At 45.0% G+C, this 19700-nt stretch overlaps 2 protein-coding genes across 3 annotated transcripts in view; one reads left to right on the top strand and one right to left on the bottom strand.

Annotated features, from left to right (window-relative positions):
• The window catches only part of tei (teiresias), a 126324-nt gene that overhangs the window by 68229 nt on the left and 38395 nt on the right, over positions 1–19700 (top strand). For both annotated transcript variants that reach the window (NM_079007.4, NM_001299462.1), the window contains one exon: positions 15163–15926. In NM_079007.4, the coding sequence (NP_523731.2) occupies positions 15163–15926 (764 nt within the window). The remainder of the gene's footprint in view (positions 1–15162; positions 15927–19700) is intronic.
• On the bottom strand, positions 435–2097 carry CG6220 (uncharacterized protein). Its single transcript, NM_137053.2, has 2 exons — positions 1266–2097; positions 435–1029 (listed from the first exon to the last, which is right to left on the bottom strand). The coding sequence occupies exons 1-2, from the start codon at positions 2001–2003 to the stop codon at positions 688–690; spliced, it is 1080 nt and encodes a 359-aa protein (NP_610897.1). The 5' UTR covers positions 2004–2097; the 3' UTR covers positions 435–687.

Below are 19700 nucleotides of genomic sequence, written 5' to 3' on the forward strand. Positions count from 1 at the left end.
CCCACCACCCACATGCAAATGCCTTGGCACTTAGTTTATTTCATTAGACACACACATGTGTTTTCTACCCTGTGTGTATATGTGTGGGTGTGGTGCATAAAAATTGTCATTTTCCCAGCGATTTTTATAGAGCCCCATGCTCTTATCGCCACCCCATTTTTCTGTTTTCACCATCACTCTCTGCTGAATGCCGTTGACAGCTTTACGTTTTGTGGGACGCACAGTGACTTACATAAGTACAGCGCTACACACGCACACAACTGCTCCTTTGTGTGTCATTTAGCTTTTGTCTCACGCGTGCCAAGTTTCCCCGCTCCCGACCGCCTCTACCATCCGAATTTTCCCCATTTTCCAACTTGTTTGTGCTCTTAATTTTCTTGCCAAGTTTGCAGTTTTCGCAACGTTTTTATATGATTTTTATACAAACGTGATATATTTCTCTGATGCGCCCGTTTCGCTCAATTTTTATTAACGCAGCAACGCCCCATGTGTGTGTGTGTGTGTGTGTGTGTGTGTGTGTGTGTGTGTGTGTGTGTGTGTGTGTGTGTGTGTGTGTGTGTGCGTGTGTGTTGTCACTCTTTGTCCTTCGTCCTTTGTTCTGGCTTATTCAATTTCACTTATTGATTTCCCTGCTTATCTGGCATCTATGTATGTATGTGCGCCAGGGGGAATGTAATCACAAGAACCCTACTTTTGCCAGATAAACGCAAACTGACGGGCATGGACGGCCATGTGTCGGTCCACTCTGTTCCAGAACTCCATAATGATGCCGCTGTCCGAATGGCGCTCGGTGGGCGAGAGAGCCAGTGAGTGCACCTGCAGCTTGGTCAGCTCCGGGCACATCGGCGTATTCCTAAAGTGCAGATGGAAGGCGCAGACCTTGTGGAAGATGGCGGCGGGGTCAGCGCCATCCGGCCAGCCCTTGAATTGCCACTTGGGTCCCATGGCGAACACGGCGACCACCCGATCCCATTCGACGGGTGTTAGGTTGGTCACGTTGTCGATGACCCGGTAGCTAACAAGCTCGTTCTGAAATTTGCATTTCATAAAGGTAATTAATCTATCGATCAGGCATGCACTTATTAGAAATTCTAACAACCAATACCAAGGCATATACAGCTAGCCATAACTATTAGCGAAGCACTTAGAATGAAAAATTCCTTATTCTCCACCGCATCAGTGGAATAAGTAGAAGAGCGAAGAGAAGCGTACTTAGTAACTCTGTAAATTTACAAACTTCAAGCTACTATAGTTTTTTAACCCACCTGAAATCGATGCTCGACTATGACCTCCTTGGGCCGACACTCAGGAGGGTTAGACTGCCGGCCGTTACGCTCTGGCTCGTAGTGCAACTCCTCGAGCAGTGTCTTGATATTGTTCAGGCTGATCATGCTGGTCATTGCATCCGGAACCACAATGATGGGCATTCGTGCGTAAAGCTTCGATGAGCGACGATCCTTGCTGTTGCTTCTCGACCTTTCAATGCTTTCCCTACTCACAGATCGGTTGCGCTTGTCCTTTTGACTTTCGTGAAAAGTCGCGCAATTCTCCAAGTTGCTGCCCTGCGGATTTATGCCGAACTCTTGCTGTGCCTTGAGGAATTTCTCCTGGCCATAGCGATTGTACTTGGTCTTTGGCCAAGGCGGCTCTGTCATGATCTCCGGCGGGGGCGGCATTTCCAGCTGTGATAATTCCGGCACCGTAGAGTCCAAGCTACGCATCATGGAATGGTGAGCCAGTTTGAGGTATTCCTGAGCAGTCGTCATCTCCTTCTCGCCCAGCAGCTGCTCCTCGAAAACGCGGCACGGTCGCTCCCGCTTCATGGCCCGCCTGCCCAGTTCCTTTTGCATGTTATCCAAATTACGACCCTTCTCCCGCTCCTGGGCCCTCATCTGCATGGCGTTCTTATCGACGCTCTGCTTCATCGCCAAGCGCTTGGCCTTGATGATTGCGATGGCCTCCACGGTCATGGTCTCGGTAAGGGTCTTTAGAATAGGATCCATTTCGGTTGTTTTTCACGCTTGATTCGCACACTCAAATTTGAGCTTGTTAAAATTTATATATTTTTTTTTTTAACGATACGCACTCCGATTCTGACAACACCTTGCAGCAAATGATTTTATGACTAAAACTTGATACGATTAAAAGTTCAGAGCCAACTATTTTCGATTGCCATATACTATTAGTATGACCGTGTTGCTCGATAAATGAAATGCTGTCAAATTCTATGAATTCAAATTGCCAAATTGCTCCTTGTTATGAGTTTCACTGTACAAACTCGATTTTTCTTGGCTCACCTCCTTTGTTGGCACATAAAAAACTCATAAATATTCAAACTTTCTCGCTGCCATCGTTTATTTTTTGTCAAAGCCATTATTTATTTTTATTACATTGCCTTGGTCAGTTGTTCGTCCCGCTCCTCTTCGTTCCTATTTATATATTTTTTTTTTATTTTTCCGCCCCGAGTTGTTTTTATTTGTAAGCTATTTTTATTTGACAAAGTTTCACCCTCACCCACGTCCTGGTAAAAGCATGGCAAAAGGAATTGTCCCGGCTTTATGTTATTGACTTTAATAACATTTTAGCTGCAAGGCATGAAAATATTTTTATAAATTTTGTTTCTGTTTTCCTCCGCTCGGCTGTTTCTTGCATTTTTCCACAGCATCGCTTTGTTTTGCCGCCGAAGCCTGAAATTGATTTCTGCAATAGGGGTGATGGGGAGGTGGAGGACACTCGTGTTCCCATCATAATTTATGCATCCATCGAGTCAGCCAGTCTTCCAGCCAGCGAGCCAGCTAGCCTCAAAAGCTATTAGCTGGCTGGATTCCCCAGTTATCGCAGCTATATATGTATTTATGTATGTGTATATGGCCCGAAGGGGTTGCCCGTAATTGCTAAAGCGAAATTTCATTACCAAAAACGAAAACGAGCGGGTGGCATTGTAGACGGGTTTCGTTTCGCGTGTGATAAATACCGTGAAAGGTCGCCGCCATTGCCATCGCCATCGCCATCGCCATCGCAGCTTGGGAAATGAAATTTTCATCCAGACTCTTGTGGCAGCCATTTTGTCGCTGGCGCTGCACTAGAAAATGTCTGAATGGCGGATTGGCGGCTGCGGCAGCGGCATCGTTGTCGCCATTTTTGTTTATGGCCGCATTTGTCACAGCAAATTGTATTGCCAACTGGCGGGGCCTTGCCTTTTCCCGGCATATTTTCCATTTTTTTTCGGCGCGGCCGCGTTAAGAATGCGGCATAAAAAACGCGATGAACCGAAAGGCTCACCTTACGTCTACGGCCTTTTGGCGTGTTAATTAAACCGACGGGAATGGCCGGGATGATCTGATTGCTCATTCGGCTCAGCACTAATTAAGTTTATAGCATTATGGCGAAAAAAAAAATACATTATGGTATGGGCGGTATTTGAACGACAGGCACATTTTTCGGATTTATATTTCATGTAGCGAGAGGGAAGCTTTAAAAAAAGCGACCAGAATGACCAGAAAAAACCCGAAAACAATGCGGAAAATTGAAATTGAAAAGAATGGCTTACTGACATAGATAGGGAATGCCCTTTTTAGAATTTCCATTCACAATTCTTTTTTGCAAAGAATCAGCGGAGCGAACACGAGATGCGAGTGCATAACTTCAAATTTAATCAGAGAAGAATGCGACCACGCATAGACCATCTGCCAGCGGGGAAATGAAATCATCGCTGGCCAGCGATTTGCACCCAACTGCATGGAATCGCATCAAAGCAAGGAAAAGCCGGCAGAAGGGAAATGGGAAAAAGTGAGTTTCACTCGCCTTCGGCGATCGCCCCACCCAACATCCCAACTGGCAACTAATTTCGCCTCAGTGACAAGACAAGGCCATCAAAAATTCCCCTCCCGAACGAACCAGGGCCAATTATTGTTTGCGGCTCCCTCGTTTTAATACGTAGCCGCAGCGTTGGCCCGTTTACGGCACACGACCCTCGGCGGACGAGCAGGCTGCGAGAGAAGGGAAAAACAATTTTGTCAGCTTATAAACAGTAAAAATAAAATGCCGGACTAAACAAATACGAGGACCAACAGCATAACTATAAAGCGCCATTGAGACACAAACACATGCAAGCGCACACACAAGACAACCAGGTTCACATGCATTTAGTGTGTACACAGAGCAAAAAAAATACATAAGCAACATAATAAAGGCAGTCTCTTTATTCTTTTTTCTGCATGCAAATTATAATCCCTTATCTTCCACAAATAAAGTCAAGTATTTAATATAATAAGTTTTAATATAAATAGTTGATATAGAAGTGTCTCCGTCATTTCTCCCTGTGCTCATATGTTTGCTTGGCTCCTTCCCAAGGCTGAGACTTTATTACTTTCCTTGGCGAATTATTTCCATTATGTTTTCGCATTCGGAGCAGATTCATGTGCTCAAGCCAGGCCAGGACAATTTAATGGAAATGAGATTGGCTTCGGCTGAAGGTGCAATGAAGCCGTACGATGGAGAATGGAAATACGCCTGTTAAGTGGGCAAATAATGTCGGCACTGCTGATCAATTTCAGTGACCCCCTTTTTGTCCTTTGTCAGCAAAGGACCCCGAGTTCCGATCAAGTTGTTTCCCACGGCGAATACCGACCAAGTCGGGAGGACTTGAAATGTGAGTGACAGGCTGCACGGCGTATATGAACTGGATGTCTGTTTGTGTGCTTGATTGTGCTGGGGTTCACTCACACACATACCTCATATGCTGGAGCACAGAGTCCGCCAACCTTTTCAAAGTTTTTCGAAAAAAAAAAGGGAAAACATCTCGACTACTGCAGCCGCAGTTGCAATCTGTATCAAGTTTCTAGTATCTTTCAGTTGGCATTGCCGGCGTGTCCACTTGGATGTCTCTCCATCATGTTTGCACATTTTGATGGCTGTTTGATGTGCAACAGTTGCACTTCAAGTGGCCAGTTGCTGCCTGTCATCTCGCTTTGCGAAAGCGAAATATCAAGCATTCGCCATGTGGTCCAACTCTTTGCACTTCCGCCCGCAGGGGCCACTTGGCCAGAGAGAAACTTTTTTATTCAATTTGATTTTCTTCAACTGCAAGCAGCTGTTGCAACTTCCCCACAAAATTGAATCCGAGAACGGATGCCAGCACACGAAATTAAGCGGAAACTCTGAAATTTATTTTACCATGGGTTATGACAGAACATTTATATCGATTTTCTAAAGCGCTGGAATATCACCAGCTTTAATCATCTGACTTTATAAGTGGGGCACACGTGTATGCATTCTTCCCAGGGACTTTTCCATTAAGCCAGAGCTGAGTTGAGTCTTTCCTTTCAACAGAACTTGTTCAGGCAATCAACGAGTCAACCTTGACGAGCAGCTGCAACTTCACGCACTCAGAAAAAATGTTTTATTCACTTAAAAAAAAAAAATTACCAGCTAACATCATATGAATGGTTGAGGTTAGTGCACACTTTAAATGCTGAAGTGAATTGCTACCCTGAAAAGTGTATACATTTCTGTCATATTAAACATAAAATATGCCAATTGAGGTATGAGCTATGATAACTTTCTTAGTTATAAGTTGGTTTTTCCTGCGAGTGTCCCTATGACTCACAGTTTAGCATGACATTTGCAGGCTGACAGGAAGTGCACTTCAAACGGAAATTGCGACACACATATTGCCAGCTTCCTTTGACTCGACTCGTTTCGTTTCGCTCTTTAACAATATGCGCACGTATGCTAATGCCGATGTATCTCTCGCTTCCCCTAAATTACCGTAATTTATTACGGAAAGTGGGCGGTCTTTTTTGCTCTTCAAATGCATTTCAATTGCCAAGTGTGTCAAAAGTTTCAACGCTTTTCGGGCTCTTACCAGCTCACCTGCCACCTGTTCTTCAGCTCAGACTGTCTGTCTGTCTGCGCTTCTGGCCAAAAGCTCATCACATTTGCCACTTAGTCAGCTCGTCAGCTTTTGTTGCAGCTCCTGCCGCTGCCTACACTGGAAAATAAATCATAAAGCTGCGACAAACCAAAGTTTTTATAACAGTAAAGTAAGGGAATAAGTAAATCTCATTCAAACTTATAGTATATACGAAAGTGGAAACATATGAATTCAATGTTTTTTTTTTATAGATTTTAAAACATACACTACTCACTATTTTCCAGTGTATACTCACGTGCAGTTTGGTGTAAAATATTTTAGAGGGTTATATGGTGTGTGCAGCAACTGTAAACTGCAAAATGCTACTAATTGTTTTGCCGCCAATTACGTGCACAAGTGTGTGTGGCAGCGTGCAGCTGTGTGCGTTTGTCTGTCGTTTGATGTATGCGCTCTGTTTATTAAAATTTATTTTGTCGAGCACCTACTTTTCGGTGCTGCTCGGCTCTAGCACTCACCTTTCCGGTAATTTGTGCATTTTCGCATAACATTTAGCACAATTTTCCGCATTTTGCGGCTTCGAGTGACAGAGTGAGGAATGCTGTGGGATGCTGCAGCTTTTTGTTTTCAAATTGATAGCGTGAAATGAGAGTCAATGCAAGCAAATGCTAGAATTAAAAGGGGTAATATCGATCAATAAATTCCTAACATTAAAAACAAAATAAAACAATAATATACACCGTGATCAAAACGGTGATATTTTATTTATTAAATCACATAAATGCCTCTTAAACACCTTGAACAATAAACCATTAAGTTTGCCGCTGGCCATATAGGCTGACCTGGTTCCTGGGTCACCGATTCATACCCTCAATCCCCAACACAACCAAAAGCCAATGCACTGAGGCGTTAAGCAGGAAGGCGTTTCCACCTTTCATGGCATATCGCGCATACGCACCGTTGTACGGCGGGCGAAGGTGTGTGTGCGTAAGTGAAGGCAAACAAACATAAAAGCAAACAATAAATGGAAAAAATAAACCGTACATCGCTTTTTTGTGAAAATAAATGATTATTTAATATTTATTTTCATGTTGTTGCTTGAGGAAGGCAAAAGGTGGACGATGCCCATCGGCTGCATCATTTTTCATGCCACTTCAAGTGAGTCTAAGTGCCTCGCCGGGCCAGGCCATTAATGCCAACTGATTGGTCAGCAGAGAACTAACCATTGGATCCAAGGCAGCGCCAGACAAAATACCCACACACACACACATGTATTTATTATTTTGCCAACGTTCCTGATTATTTACGCCTGATAGGACCCTGTTCTGGAGGGTGTAAAAATGATTGAATGTGCCTGGCAGTGAAATCGGAATTGGATGGGTCTGCATGGGCATTGTTGTCTGTGCTTAGTTTTAGTTCTAAATGGATGTGTTTGGGCTTGGGCTAACGAATTACTGGGAGCTCGAGTGATTTATTGATTTAAATGGGAACTTTAGGACATGGTCAGAAAATAAGCAACACCATTAAATAGCACAATGAAACGAATTAAGCTCGTGAGGCAGTCGCTTCACGGCTCAGTAAAAATATTTAATTATTTATGTTTTAAATTAAAATCTTTTTATTCATTTTTCAAAGCAAATAGCTTGAATTTGCTGGCACATTAGTTAAAAAATATTTGCCGAAAATGTATAAAATCCCCATTGTTTTTACCTTGATCCTGTGAGCCAAAAATAAATCAGTGAACCGTAGAGACAATCAAAACTCGCACACACACGCACAAAGTGCTCCTCAATCACTCAGGAAAAGCTAAAAAAAAAACCTTTGCCGTTTTTTCACTTCCACATCGATGCGAAAGTGAAAAGGGCTGACCATTTGAGGGAGGGAAATTCCGGCCGAAAGAAGGATTCAAGTGGTCGGTCGGCTTGACGGCACGTTTAATGAATTGGAAGGTAATAAGCAAAGCATTACGGCTATTTCTTCATCAGGCTAACATTCTCATCCCTCGCCTTTGATTATTGATTTTTATTGAATGCGAATTTTTTTTTGCCATCCGACCCATTCCCCCAGCTGTCTTATTGGATTTGTGTGCAAGTGTACTAGTGGGTGAGGGCGTCTGCCAAAGTTAATAAGATTTGCCTTTTTGTTTTCTCCAGCTTAGCTCTTCTCCTGCTTCCATTCGGGGCCAGCGGTCAGGCGAATTAATTAAAGCACATAAAAAATGGTCGAGTGCTAGGAATGCAATAAAGTCAACCAGGTTTCGATGGGGGAAACGGGAAAGTGCGGCAACAACTATGGTCGGGCAACTATGCATAGCTATGAAGCACCCAAGCACGCATCATTTAAGCGCTAAATTATAGCATACTTTTATGCGGCAGGTTATAATTCACTGTACGTGCGAAATGCAGTTGCAGCCAAAAACTGACAGTGGTTCTGGTGGCGGTGGTGTTGGTGTTGGTGTTGGTGTTGGTGCCACTGTGGAAAATTATCATTTTAATTGCGCATTTCCCAACGCCACATAAAAACAGCTACGACGGAACGGTGAAAAAATAGTCGGCAAACCAAAAGCGCCAAAGTCAAAGCCCAAGTAAATAAATTATGCTGCAGACTTGTGCAATAACTAAAATTAACAAAAACAACAGCATTTTATTGCACGTCTCGCCGTTTTATTTGCATTAATTTGCTCCTGCAGCCGCGCAAAACGAATAGCACAAAAGCACTGACAGAAAAAAAATTGCACTCGCATCTGAAGGTAAACAAAAAAAAAAAAAAAAAAAAAAAAAAATAGTATAGGAAATGCGCACCGCCCCCGTCTGTCCGCCGTTAAATGTGCACAAATTAAAAAGCCAACGCCGCGAAATGAAAACATGATAAAGTCGGGAGCGCATCCGCAAACAAAGTTGCCATCGAAATTTGGTCACGTGCCACCTCGCTCCGAAAAACGCCCAAAACGCGACTGTGTGGAGTTATTTACGTGCCGCGCACATTTTTTGGCGCTTAATTCATGCTCTTTCTGGGCAGCGGAGACAAGAGGAAGGACGAGCCAGAACGAGGCAGGGTGGCGGAGTCACAGGACCCGGAGTGAACAAACAAACAGCCAAAAGGAGGCACAAACAAAATGGAACTTCTTGCTCGCATAGAGGGACAACGTCAGGACATCGCTGGCATTTTGACTGCCCCTCCGCTGCTGGTTTTTGGTCGGACGGACCTCCAATAGCGCGCCACCACTCGCCGTTTGTTGTCTCAGCGTTTGTTTGCACAGCCACTGCGAAACTGCAGCGCACTTCGAGGCGCTGGCGCAACGCGGCGTATACTTAATTTGCGGTTGGCGCTGGTCACAGCACGTAGCCGCTAAGTATGCTACGCCTAATGACCAGCAGCGGCGAGTGGCGTGGCGCCAGGACATCGTCTTCGCTGGCGGGATGTGGTAATGCTCTGACTGCAGAAACTGTGTTTCGCCAAAACCCAAATTTGATGAAAACAGAACATGGTATATCAGTTTAAACAAATCGTAGAGTCTTAGGAAATTTCATTGCAGTAGATAAATATTTATAAATTGCAGTTTCTTAGTTAAATTTTATATCAATAACTTGTAAATAGTTAACTGAAGATATAATCTATCTTCATAGAACTACTTAGCTGTGAAGTGCAACGATATCCTTTTTGTGATACCAAACTTTTTTTGAATTATTTACTTAATTTCCCTATTATTTTTGTGCTCCTCTTTCGAACACAATAAATTGATTATTTACAATTTCGCTTAGAAAAAAGGGCATCCAAGAGCTTCAATGCCCGGAATGCCAAAAAAGAAATGCCCCAACTATAAAGCCCCGCCAAGGCTGATGGAACAAAGTGCCGACCTTTTTGGCAGAGCCGCCCGGCGACATAAATAATACGAGAGAAGTCGTGATGGCAGAAATAGGAGCGGCAAAAGGTTGCGCGGAAACGAGCAGATAGAGGGGCTCTTTCTCTTTTTATGGACGGTAAATGACCCGACCAACGAGTTTCTTGCATTTAATATACCACGACCAGTAATGTTTTATCTAATTTTTGTAATGCTGCGCGTGCTGAAGTGAGAAATATGGCCGACGAACGTGGTCAACTGGGTGGTGGTGGGATGGATAGTGGGCAAGTGAATAAGTGGGCTTGTGGAGCTGTGGAGATCCTTTGGTCCTGAGGCAGCTATCAATTTCTATTAGGCCCGCTCGCTTGCAGGCCAAGTCCAGGATGTGGCTCGGATCCTGGTGTCACTTTAAAACTGCAACCCGGCCAAATTGAAAGCAACTGCCGAGCAGGAACCGAACTGGAACCGAAACAGAAGCAAAATAAAAGGGGACAAGCTGGACGGGCCTGGCAAAAACTGGACTGGAAAACAGAAATGCGGAGCAGCAACGGCAGCAAAAATTGCTCTTAATTGGCGGCAGCCATTAAATGCAATTTATCAAACAGACGACAGAGACAGCCACACACAAAGCACAGCAGCATACAGCACGGGCCATCCATGTGTGGCGGCTAGATAGAGAAGGCAACATGCCGCTGAGAGAGACGGGGCGTTATAGTAAAGTAGAGCGGAGCGACAACAGTTGACAATTAATTTGACACAATTGCAGAGCAGAGGACGAGGCAGAGCAACGCACCTGGCCAAAAGGATAGCAACTGCACCGCCTTGCCGTGCTGCCTTCATAGTTGACATTGTGTAAATGTCGCCGACATTGTCCTCGCCTTCCCGTTTGCGTGTGTGTGAGTAACTAGTGTGTGTCTCTGTGTTTGTGTAATGAGGCTGCATGCCGCCAGTGCAATAAAGTGGCAGTTCCCTCTAATAGCCACATACTTGTGTGGCAGGTCGCACGAGTCAGTCCTCCAGCATGCATAATCGTAAAAAACTTGACTACACGACTACTCACCCCCATTCACTTGGTCACTGGAAAAAGCTGGAAAAAGCATCACGTAACCGAAATAGCTGGCAAAATGTTTAGGGATTTATTTCAGACTCAGTTTCTGCCTTGGGATAAAAGCTATGCCCAGCTATGAATGTCCTTCAAGGTCTTCCCAAGACACAGTTTCCCAATTAATGTCAGCGTGCATTATTATTAAGTGCCAAATTGATCCATTCAGGCTGCCGTGGAGCTATCTCAGCAATTCTGGTTAATATCAGGGAGCATGTAAAATTCAGTGAAGCCAGCAAAATGTGGTAGGATGTCAATTAATTTCTCGACAACAAGCTTCGCATCGAATAAGTATCTAGGATTCGCACAATAATTCTGTGATGCCGTTCAGGCAGCGATTAAAAGACTTTTAGTTGCCAATGGCAGTAATGAGGGGGTGTGCACTGCACACCGTACTCGCCCGTGCAGTTGCCACCGATCCTGCCTCCGATGCTAGTGCCCCTGCTGTTTGCTGGCTGGCCGCAAAAGCCGCCACCGCATACCAGGCAAAGTGCAGTCGTGCCACGCCCCCTGCCCAAAACCCCGCCCCGCTGGTGCCACAGGACTACTGCCTGTGAACTCGGCGCTTGCATTAAGTGGCGGTTGGCAAAGTTGTCGACGTTGTGGAACTTAAACAATGCACGATGCAAGCGACTGCAAGCAGGAGTCGGCTCTTTGGTCTCACCAGGTGCAAGTTGCACCACTGCACCACTGTTCCACCCCAACCACTTGTACGGAGTGGGGATAGGAATGCCATAAGCTGCTCAGGATTCGGGCTAAGGGTGCGGGCAGGGAGTGCTCCTGGTCATGGAGACGGCAGATTGCCAGCTGTTCTTATGCCTTAAGGACATTAACCTAATCAACGCTCTGTGCAAGGCTCACTCTCTCATGCACACACACACACACACACGAACGCACATGTGCACATGGGTTGCATAACGAGGGGCGTTCTGTTGACAGTGGCGGAAAATGTGGGAAAACGGAGGGAAAGCCGAGGAAAATGCAAGCGAATCAAGTCGACTTAAGCTGTGCTAAGGGTATTGACTGCCCCGTCGAGTTATTGTTTAATGTTTGGCCCGTGATTCCTAGCAAGTTGCGAGGTTGTAAGCCAAGTCGAAAGGAAATTCTTACAGAGAACAAAAAAACATATTACCTTTAGTAATAAATTATAAAAATTTGTAAAGAAATTAACTACTTTATTGGGCTGATAGCAATATTATCATAATAGTGTAGCTACTTAAAAATAGTTGGCCAGTTCAAACTGAATATCCAACTTTAAAGCAACCTTTTAGTTATTTTCAGTGCTTAAGTCCGGAGAAAAAGTAAACACTCGGAATGCAAATAGGCATTTGCAATGAGAGCAGGACTTAATTAGAAACGGACTGGGGACAATGCATCCAACGTCAATAGAACAACTTATGATTCTACAAAGTAAACCCCTTTTGCCTTTCAATTAGCCAGCCCTGCTGGCGCGATTGGCATTTACAGAAAAATAATATTATTAAAGACAACACAAACACGAGGATTGGAGTGCATTAAATTAATGTTGATATTGTGCAAAAAAACTCAACTGCCACAAAATGAAACTCAACTCGATGTCATTTGCATGTTTGCCTGGGCGAACGTGAGAAAAAAATGCGCGGTACCGACGGGGAAAAAGCGGAAAATCGATGAAATATTTGCCAGTAAAATGTGACAGGCATCCACACTCGCCGATCTGCCAGTAATCGGACCGACATATATGCACATAGACCCATGTACGAACGCGTAATTATGTCAGCGCTTGATTGTCCGTACCGCCCTTAGGCGCGTAGCTCCATAGCTCCATTGCACCATGGCTCCATTTCACCATGGCTCCATCGTTTTGTCAGTCCATAAAAGTACATGGCTTTTTTTTTTTTTTTTTTTTGCATATTTATAAGGCCACACGTAATGCTCCATTGAACTGCCATAATTGTCATGTGTGCGAAGGCCTGGAAAGCGGAGCGATTTTTACACAAAATTATTTGCAATTATTGCGTAAAACTGCCTGATTTATGAGGGCAATCGAAAACCAATATTATCCCGCAAAATGTTTGAAAAACAATGCAATTAAGCGGCTGACATCGCCTCAAGGCAAGCAATTAATTTATGGTTGCATTTTTAAGTACGCTATTGGCTGCACATTTCCATCACAATTCGATCGAAATGGAAATTGAGTGCGTGTATAAAGTATGAACTGTTTTCGATTTTACTTTGAAGGCATCAAATGCAAGGAATAATTGTTTAATTTATCGTCATGCATAGCTTAAAAGTTATCTAACACATTTATGGGAAAAACAAAAATGATGCTCTTTATGATCCGATAACGTATGTAAACTTGTTTTCGATGCCAAATTAAACAGCCTCGGGCGGCTAATGAGCAGAGTGTGGAAGGCACGTTTGATTGTTGTCAAGCACCGGCGTTTTATCAACTGTCAAACAACCCACTCCAAGTGCTCCAGACTTCCCCGGCCCGATCCTGCCCAGAAATTTATGCGGTGCAGCGTATGCCACAGAAAAGCTGGAAGCTTGAGCATGCTCGAGTGTTTGCCAGAGTGTGAGTGCACGAGTGGGTGTGTGAGTGAGTGTGTGTGTGGCAGCTTCATTAAATTTGCACGCACATCTAGTGGGCGGTGGGCGATGGGCGGTTGGCGGTGGGCGTGGCGGCGCCTGAAGACGAAGCCAGCCAACGTCAGTTCTGTGCAATTTCCGACGCAATCTTCATTTACAACTTAAGTTACAGCACAAACAACTACTGCTGCCATGCAAACAAACACACACACACACTCGCCAAAAGTGTAGCCGACTTTTAAGCTGTTGTGAAAACATTTTAGCGCTCATATGTGTGTGCTCCTCTGTGGCTGTGTGAGTGTGATGGTGTGAGTATGAGGGAGTTACGACTACAACATAACTAACCCATACAGAGCCGCCCTTAGTTATGCCTATGGGAGCCGGCCGGCCGAATAACAGGATATGCCAGGCAGAAATTTATTAGGCGCATTGCACACTTTTGTGCGTTCACTTGAAAAATGACAACTTTAATTTAGCTACAAACACAAAGCCAACAGGCAGCCCAGTTAGAGATGAGTAACGCCCAGCAAACGAGAAAAGGGCTGGAGACAAAAGCGCCAACCAGACAATGAGAAATGCATGGGAGTGGGGCGAAAGTTGAACGGTGAGGAGGGGTCAGAAAAAGGGGACGAAGAAAGGGCTCACAGACAATTCCCGGGGCTAGATCTGCTTTTGTCAGCTAGCCACAGACATTGGCTCCGCATTGCCACACAAGGAGAAAAAATCATTTTTCCTACATTTTTTTACAGAGGTGCTCAAGAGCATGCAGTAAAAAACCTCGCTTTTTTGGCATGCAACTAAAGGACTGTATCATATATTTTTAGACACCTTTTCTGTAGCATTCTATAGCTGCAATGAATATATTAAGTATAAGTTTCGCATTGAATTGCATGAGCATTTGAGCTCTCAGTGTATTCGATAGCTGCCGGCTACAGTTGACTTTCGGATCGCAAAATGTAGAAACGGGAACACAGAATACTCTCGGCTTAAGGGAGTTTTCCACACCCGAGCTCCACCTTCGACTCCGTTGCTCGTCTCAGATGAATATTAATTACCATTTGAAAGCTTGTCATACACTTGTGTAAATTTATCAACAACAACAGTAGTGCCAGCCAGCAGAAAGACGGTAACTGCAATGGCAGGAGGCGAAGGCGGAAAAGCCGAACCTGGATCTGAATCTGAAGGAGACAATAAGCAGAGTTGTCAAAGAGCAACAAACTGGGGGCACAGAGCTAGGCATGAAAATAGCTTTGAATGTGCAGGAGATTAGGCCAGGATTTGCATGCATAGAGAAAACATTTCCAAAAGGATGTTGGGGCCGACTCCTTGCTCATACTTTTCAATCAATGCTTCTGGGCACTTGCCCTGCGAAAATTCGTAAATAAATGCATGAGCCCAGAATGCATTCTACATGGGGCAAGGCAATGTAATTGATACTCCCACTCAGCATAAGTTGTCCTTGAATCATTTTTCTCTGGCTGCCCTTCTGGGACCAAGGAATTGCAGTGCATACAGGTACACAGTCACCAAATCCGGATAATTTTCATCTGCTTGTTGACACAAGGATATAGCTCACTAATTGTCATATGAAAACATGCTCCTTTCAAGAGCTGTGCATAGTGTAAAGAACCTTTCATACTAAAATAATTATGAAAAATTACTCAAGAATTAGGATTTCCTAAAAATGATACACATACATACGAGTCGCAAACCAATATAATCAAAACTTTTTCACTGTGTTTCTAACTTATCGATCTGCTTGCCTTTCAATTGCAGGTACCACCTACACACAACCACAAAATATCAATGCCAAGTCAGTGCAGAAGCCAAAGCCCTCCGAGCGTCGAGAAGTCATCAGCACGAGCAGCTCCAGCAGTCACAGTTGGCCGAGCATATCAGCCGAGCCGGCCGACGAGGTAGTTGACCATCGCGGCGGCGGTAAGCCGGCAAAATGCGCCAAAAACTGCCAAAAGGCCAAGGCCAAGTGGGCCAAGTGGCGGACACAACTGAAGCCACATCACCAAGCCCACCGCGCTGTGCAGCACAAGGAGGCCAGGCAACGGCAGCGCCGCGAGACGGAGGAGGATGAGCTGGACGCGGTTCTGCGAGCACCCAGCTCCACGAGCACCTCCACCGCAGTGGCCACCACAGTCCAGGCCACTAGCTCCAGCTCCTCGGCCACCAGGAGCTCGGTCATCAATGAAACCAAGGCGAAAAGGCCGCGATCCACGCTCCATTTGGCGCCGGAGGATATGCAGCCGAAGCCCAAGGAGCCGGTGATCATCATCGACGACGTGGAGGAGTTCGATAGTGGCACCAGCACCAGTGACCTAATCGCGCGCAAGAGCCGCGAGGAGGCGGAGGAGGAGGAGGACGAAGGTCCGCTGGAGCCCAGAGTACTGCCCCTGCGACCAGTGCCTCCAAATCCCTACGAGGCGGAGGAAATGTCCGTGGTCTATGCGGAGCAGCACTCCGAGATCAAGCTGATGTGCGAGGTGGATTTGGATATTGCCACCAGCATGTGGTACAAGAATGGCCAGGTGAGTTGGGCATCGGGACAGTTCTTGCCCAAGAGTTTACCCCTCGTTTACAGCTTAAGCTCCTGCGAAGAGCCTCTCAGCTGTCAGAAGCTGCCAACTTGCGCTGACTTTAATTGCATTCTTAGCCTTCTGCATTCTTTTGCCCACTTCCCGTCTTTATTCTTTGTTTTTCCCTCCGTCTGTCTCACTCTCTGTCCATCTGTCTGTCTGTCTGTCTGGGGTTGGGCTGGTTGGCTGTCTGGTTGGCTCGCTGGCTCCTCCTGGCTTTATTCCTATTCTGGCCGAGACGTCTCGAGTGGCAGGGCTTTTGCTCTGTGTCTGACTCTGGTCCTTTGTCGCTTAACTGCCGCATTATGCAAATAGGATAATCGTTATTATTTGATAGTTTCTGATGTCAAAAGCCCCGACACAGAGCTCATCTTTCGAGTGCCGCATTTTTGCTCGATTGCCTCATCATGCAGCTACGAGGGCTTCTAATTACGACTTTTTACCATGCCAGAACGCCCACAACTTGGCTACAAATGATGGCTGTAATGGAATTTTCTCTCTGACAAACACAAACAAAAAAAAAAACAACAACAAAAAAATCAAAACTGAAAACACGAGGTAAAAGTTAACCCGCCAGCAAAGCCGAAAGTTATTGAGTTGTAATTGCAAACGCAAACAGTTGCACAAACCTCTCGGCGTAATCCAATTATAACAGTTTCCCCGAGTGCTAAGAATGTTTTCCATACACTTTTTTTGCACAGCAATATTAGTACGTATATACCTTAAATTGTTGTAACACAAGTGGTATCTTCAATAGTGCTGCGGGCAGATATTGTTTAAGATGGTATGGAACAAACGATCAGCAAATATAGAATTTAGTTTTCATTCTACCCTGTGTTCATTAATTTATAGCTTACGTAGATATAAATGTAACACTTGTTTGAAATAAACCCTAAAATCCTAAAGCCAAACGCGAATTCTTAAGAACACTTATTATGCCAGCATTCATTCGTTCAACAAGAAGCAGATCTACTTCGAGTTCCAGAAACCGACAGCACTGATCCGCATGCCATGAACACTTGCAGGGCAAAGTTGGTAGGTGCAAATATGTGTGGGCCATAACCGAGGTACTCTCCTGGGCAGGTGTAAATACAACAAGCTGGCAGGCCAAGTTGTTGATGGGCAAATAATAGTTGCAACTAACACGGCAGCAACAGCAATGCCACTTTGTGCTCGTGTCGGAGCTGTTTGTTGTTGATGCTGCCGCTGGTGTTGCTGTTGTCTGTGGCAGTTGACTGGCTGCTATTGCCACTGCACTTGCAACATGCATCCTGCATCCTGCATCCTGCATCCTGCAGCGTGCATGCTGCAACTAGCAACTCGACGCGTGTCTGGTGGCGAAGAGTTGCATACTTGTGGGCAAAACTGGCTAACATTGTTGGAGCCGCAAGCTGCGATTGTTTGCCTACTTGTTGTTATTTGCATTTGCATGCCATATTCCGTTGGAAGCCACTAAATTGCCTGTCAGCAGTTTGAACTGGGGATTCGCAGTCGCGTCAGCGTTGTGATTGCATTTGCATTATAATCTTCCTTTTGTTTTTTTTTTTTCGGCGAGAAATGTGTCACATCCTTGGCTAGGAGCAAACGTACAGGGTATCCCTAACCGCGTTGTCTTCTCAGGCAATTTGTTGGCTTTATAGTGCCATATTTTTCACCCAGCGACAATTGCCAGACATAAACCTTAGCCCAGGCAACAGAGTCAACGGAAATAGGAGTTTTATGGCAGCAGCCGCCTTGTTGCACACTTTGTGGCGCTGGCAAGCTTATTTATGGCCCTGGTCTCACGTTTAAGGTCAACAACCCGCAAACCCGCCTGCTGGCTGCCATGAATCCCAGCCAGGCTTGCACCGATAAGCCTCCATTAGTCAATTAGGGGCGAACTTAAGACGCAGCATTAATGGGCTAGTTGCTGGCTGCTCGGTTGCTCGGTTCCCCGGAGTCCTGATGCCTTGAAGTTGCAAGTGCAACTGAGAGCGTAAATCACATCAAGCGGGCAAATTAATCAGTCAGCCTCAGAAATCCCAAATGAAAATGAGCGACAATGCGGTGGCACTTAGCGGGGAAAGTCGGGGGTAGTGGAAAAGTCGGGAAAGCGGGGCTTAAGTTGCTAACACGCCGCCTGCTTTGTACCTTTGACAAGTTTATTAAGTTAGTTACAATGTCGACGCTGGTCGACGGCTGTTCCTGCCAACGCTGAGTGCTCCGATGGCAAATAAAATCAACGCCAATGCAGCGGGAGCAGCAGGATCTCGCATCCATCCCATCCAGTGTATCTCGCATCTTCGTCTGCCATCGCAGCACATTTCCCAGCGGTGCAATTGTATTAGTTGTGTTAAAACAAAAGCCAGCCATGTGTAAGCGCCGAAGAAGAAGAGAACGAGGACGCGGATATGGATGTGGATGGGGATGAGAATGGGGAGGAGGACGAGGACGAGGCTGGGGCATCCTGGAATGGGAGATAAAACAACAGTAACGAGCAGACTGCGGCAATTATAACAGTGATGCGGCAACAATGTGTGAGAGTGTGTTGCAGGAAGGGAGTCATTACAGAATGTTAGCACATCGTCACCTGAATGCCCTTTTCTTCTCGGAAAGTTCCTCTGCAATAAATGTTAAACAGTTAAAAATGTTCAAACGTCAGGAGCAAAATTATGGGAATGGCAATAATAACAATATATTATTGTAATTCAATAGCAACAACTACGAATTATGAGCAGAATAAGTTTATCTTATATTCAATTATTCTGTAATGATCGTATAGTAAGATAGTTTCATATTAATACGAACTCGATCTGCAAACTACGAAGATAACTAACAAAAAGCTTAGAGTTAAATATTATTGATACAAAAGAACTTACTGAAAATAAACTGAAGTCTTACAAAAGAACACTAAATAGAGAGCAAGAAGAAGCCGATAATAAATGATACCGAATTACCTCAGAGCAGCATACAGAAGAAACCCCGCAGCAACGCGTTGCAAGTTGAATTGGAGCCAAGGCTTTAAGTTCCCTGGCCTGCAGAAATACATATATATATATATATATATATATATATATATATCTCGTGATTATCCCCAGTAGCTCCATGTGCCCATTGACTTTCGTCTTTCGCTCCCGCGCCGCACACTCCTACTCCAACTGCAAAACCCATTGCATTGCAACTGCGGCAATGACATGCGACAAGTGTTGCACTGACAGCTTGCAACATGAGCGACTTTTGTTGTACTTTCTAGAGCGTTGCACAATGCATTAGAGTCCCCGAGCGGGAATAACAGCTAAAGGAGTTCATCCCATCCAGGATGCCGGGATACGAGGATGCAGGACCTCTGCCTCCCACTTCTGGAGTCTGCTTGTGTGAGTGCCAAGGAATTTATTGTTGAAAATTATCAAGAGGCTAATATATTTGCCGAAAGCAATTTCAAGTTAGTAGCTGTGGGTCGGGCAAGGATCAGGACGAGTATGGGTTGCGAGAACAGCAGGATGGGGGGCCAGATAGCGCGACAGTCAGTGAGCAATGTTGGCTGACAAGATTTTTGCAATTCCGAGCCAGTGATAGATATAAGTAGCCATTTCTTTCTGCTCCTTGGGATGCAGTTGCTCCCCTCGAAGGAAATAAGTGTCTGTTTGGAATGGTTGCAGCTGAAGGGAAGTCTCTTTCTTCAGCAGCAGCAGCAGCATGAAGCTAATTGTCGACGAATCTCAATGAAGTGAGTACCCAAAAAAAAAA

The sequence above is a fragment of the Drosophila melanogaster genome, chromosome 2R (genome assembly GCF_000001215.4).
Source record: "Drosophila melanogaster chromosome 2R".
Taxonomy (NCBI): domain Eukaryota; kingdom Metazoa; phylum Arthropoda; class Insecta; order Diptera; family Drosophilidae; genus Drosophila; species Drosophila melanogaster.

Coding starts and splice junctions, on each gene's coding strand:
- CG6220 (NM_137053.2), bottom strand. CDS start 2,003: ATGGATCCTATTCTAAAGACCCTTACCGAGACCATGACCGTGGAGGCC. Junction 1,030..1,265: donor TAGTCGAGCATCGATTTCAG/GTGGGTTAAAAA, acceptor TGCAAATTTCAG/AACGAGCTTGTTAGCTACCG.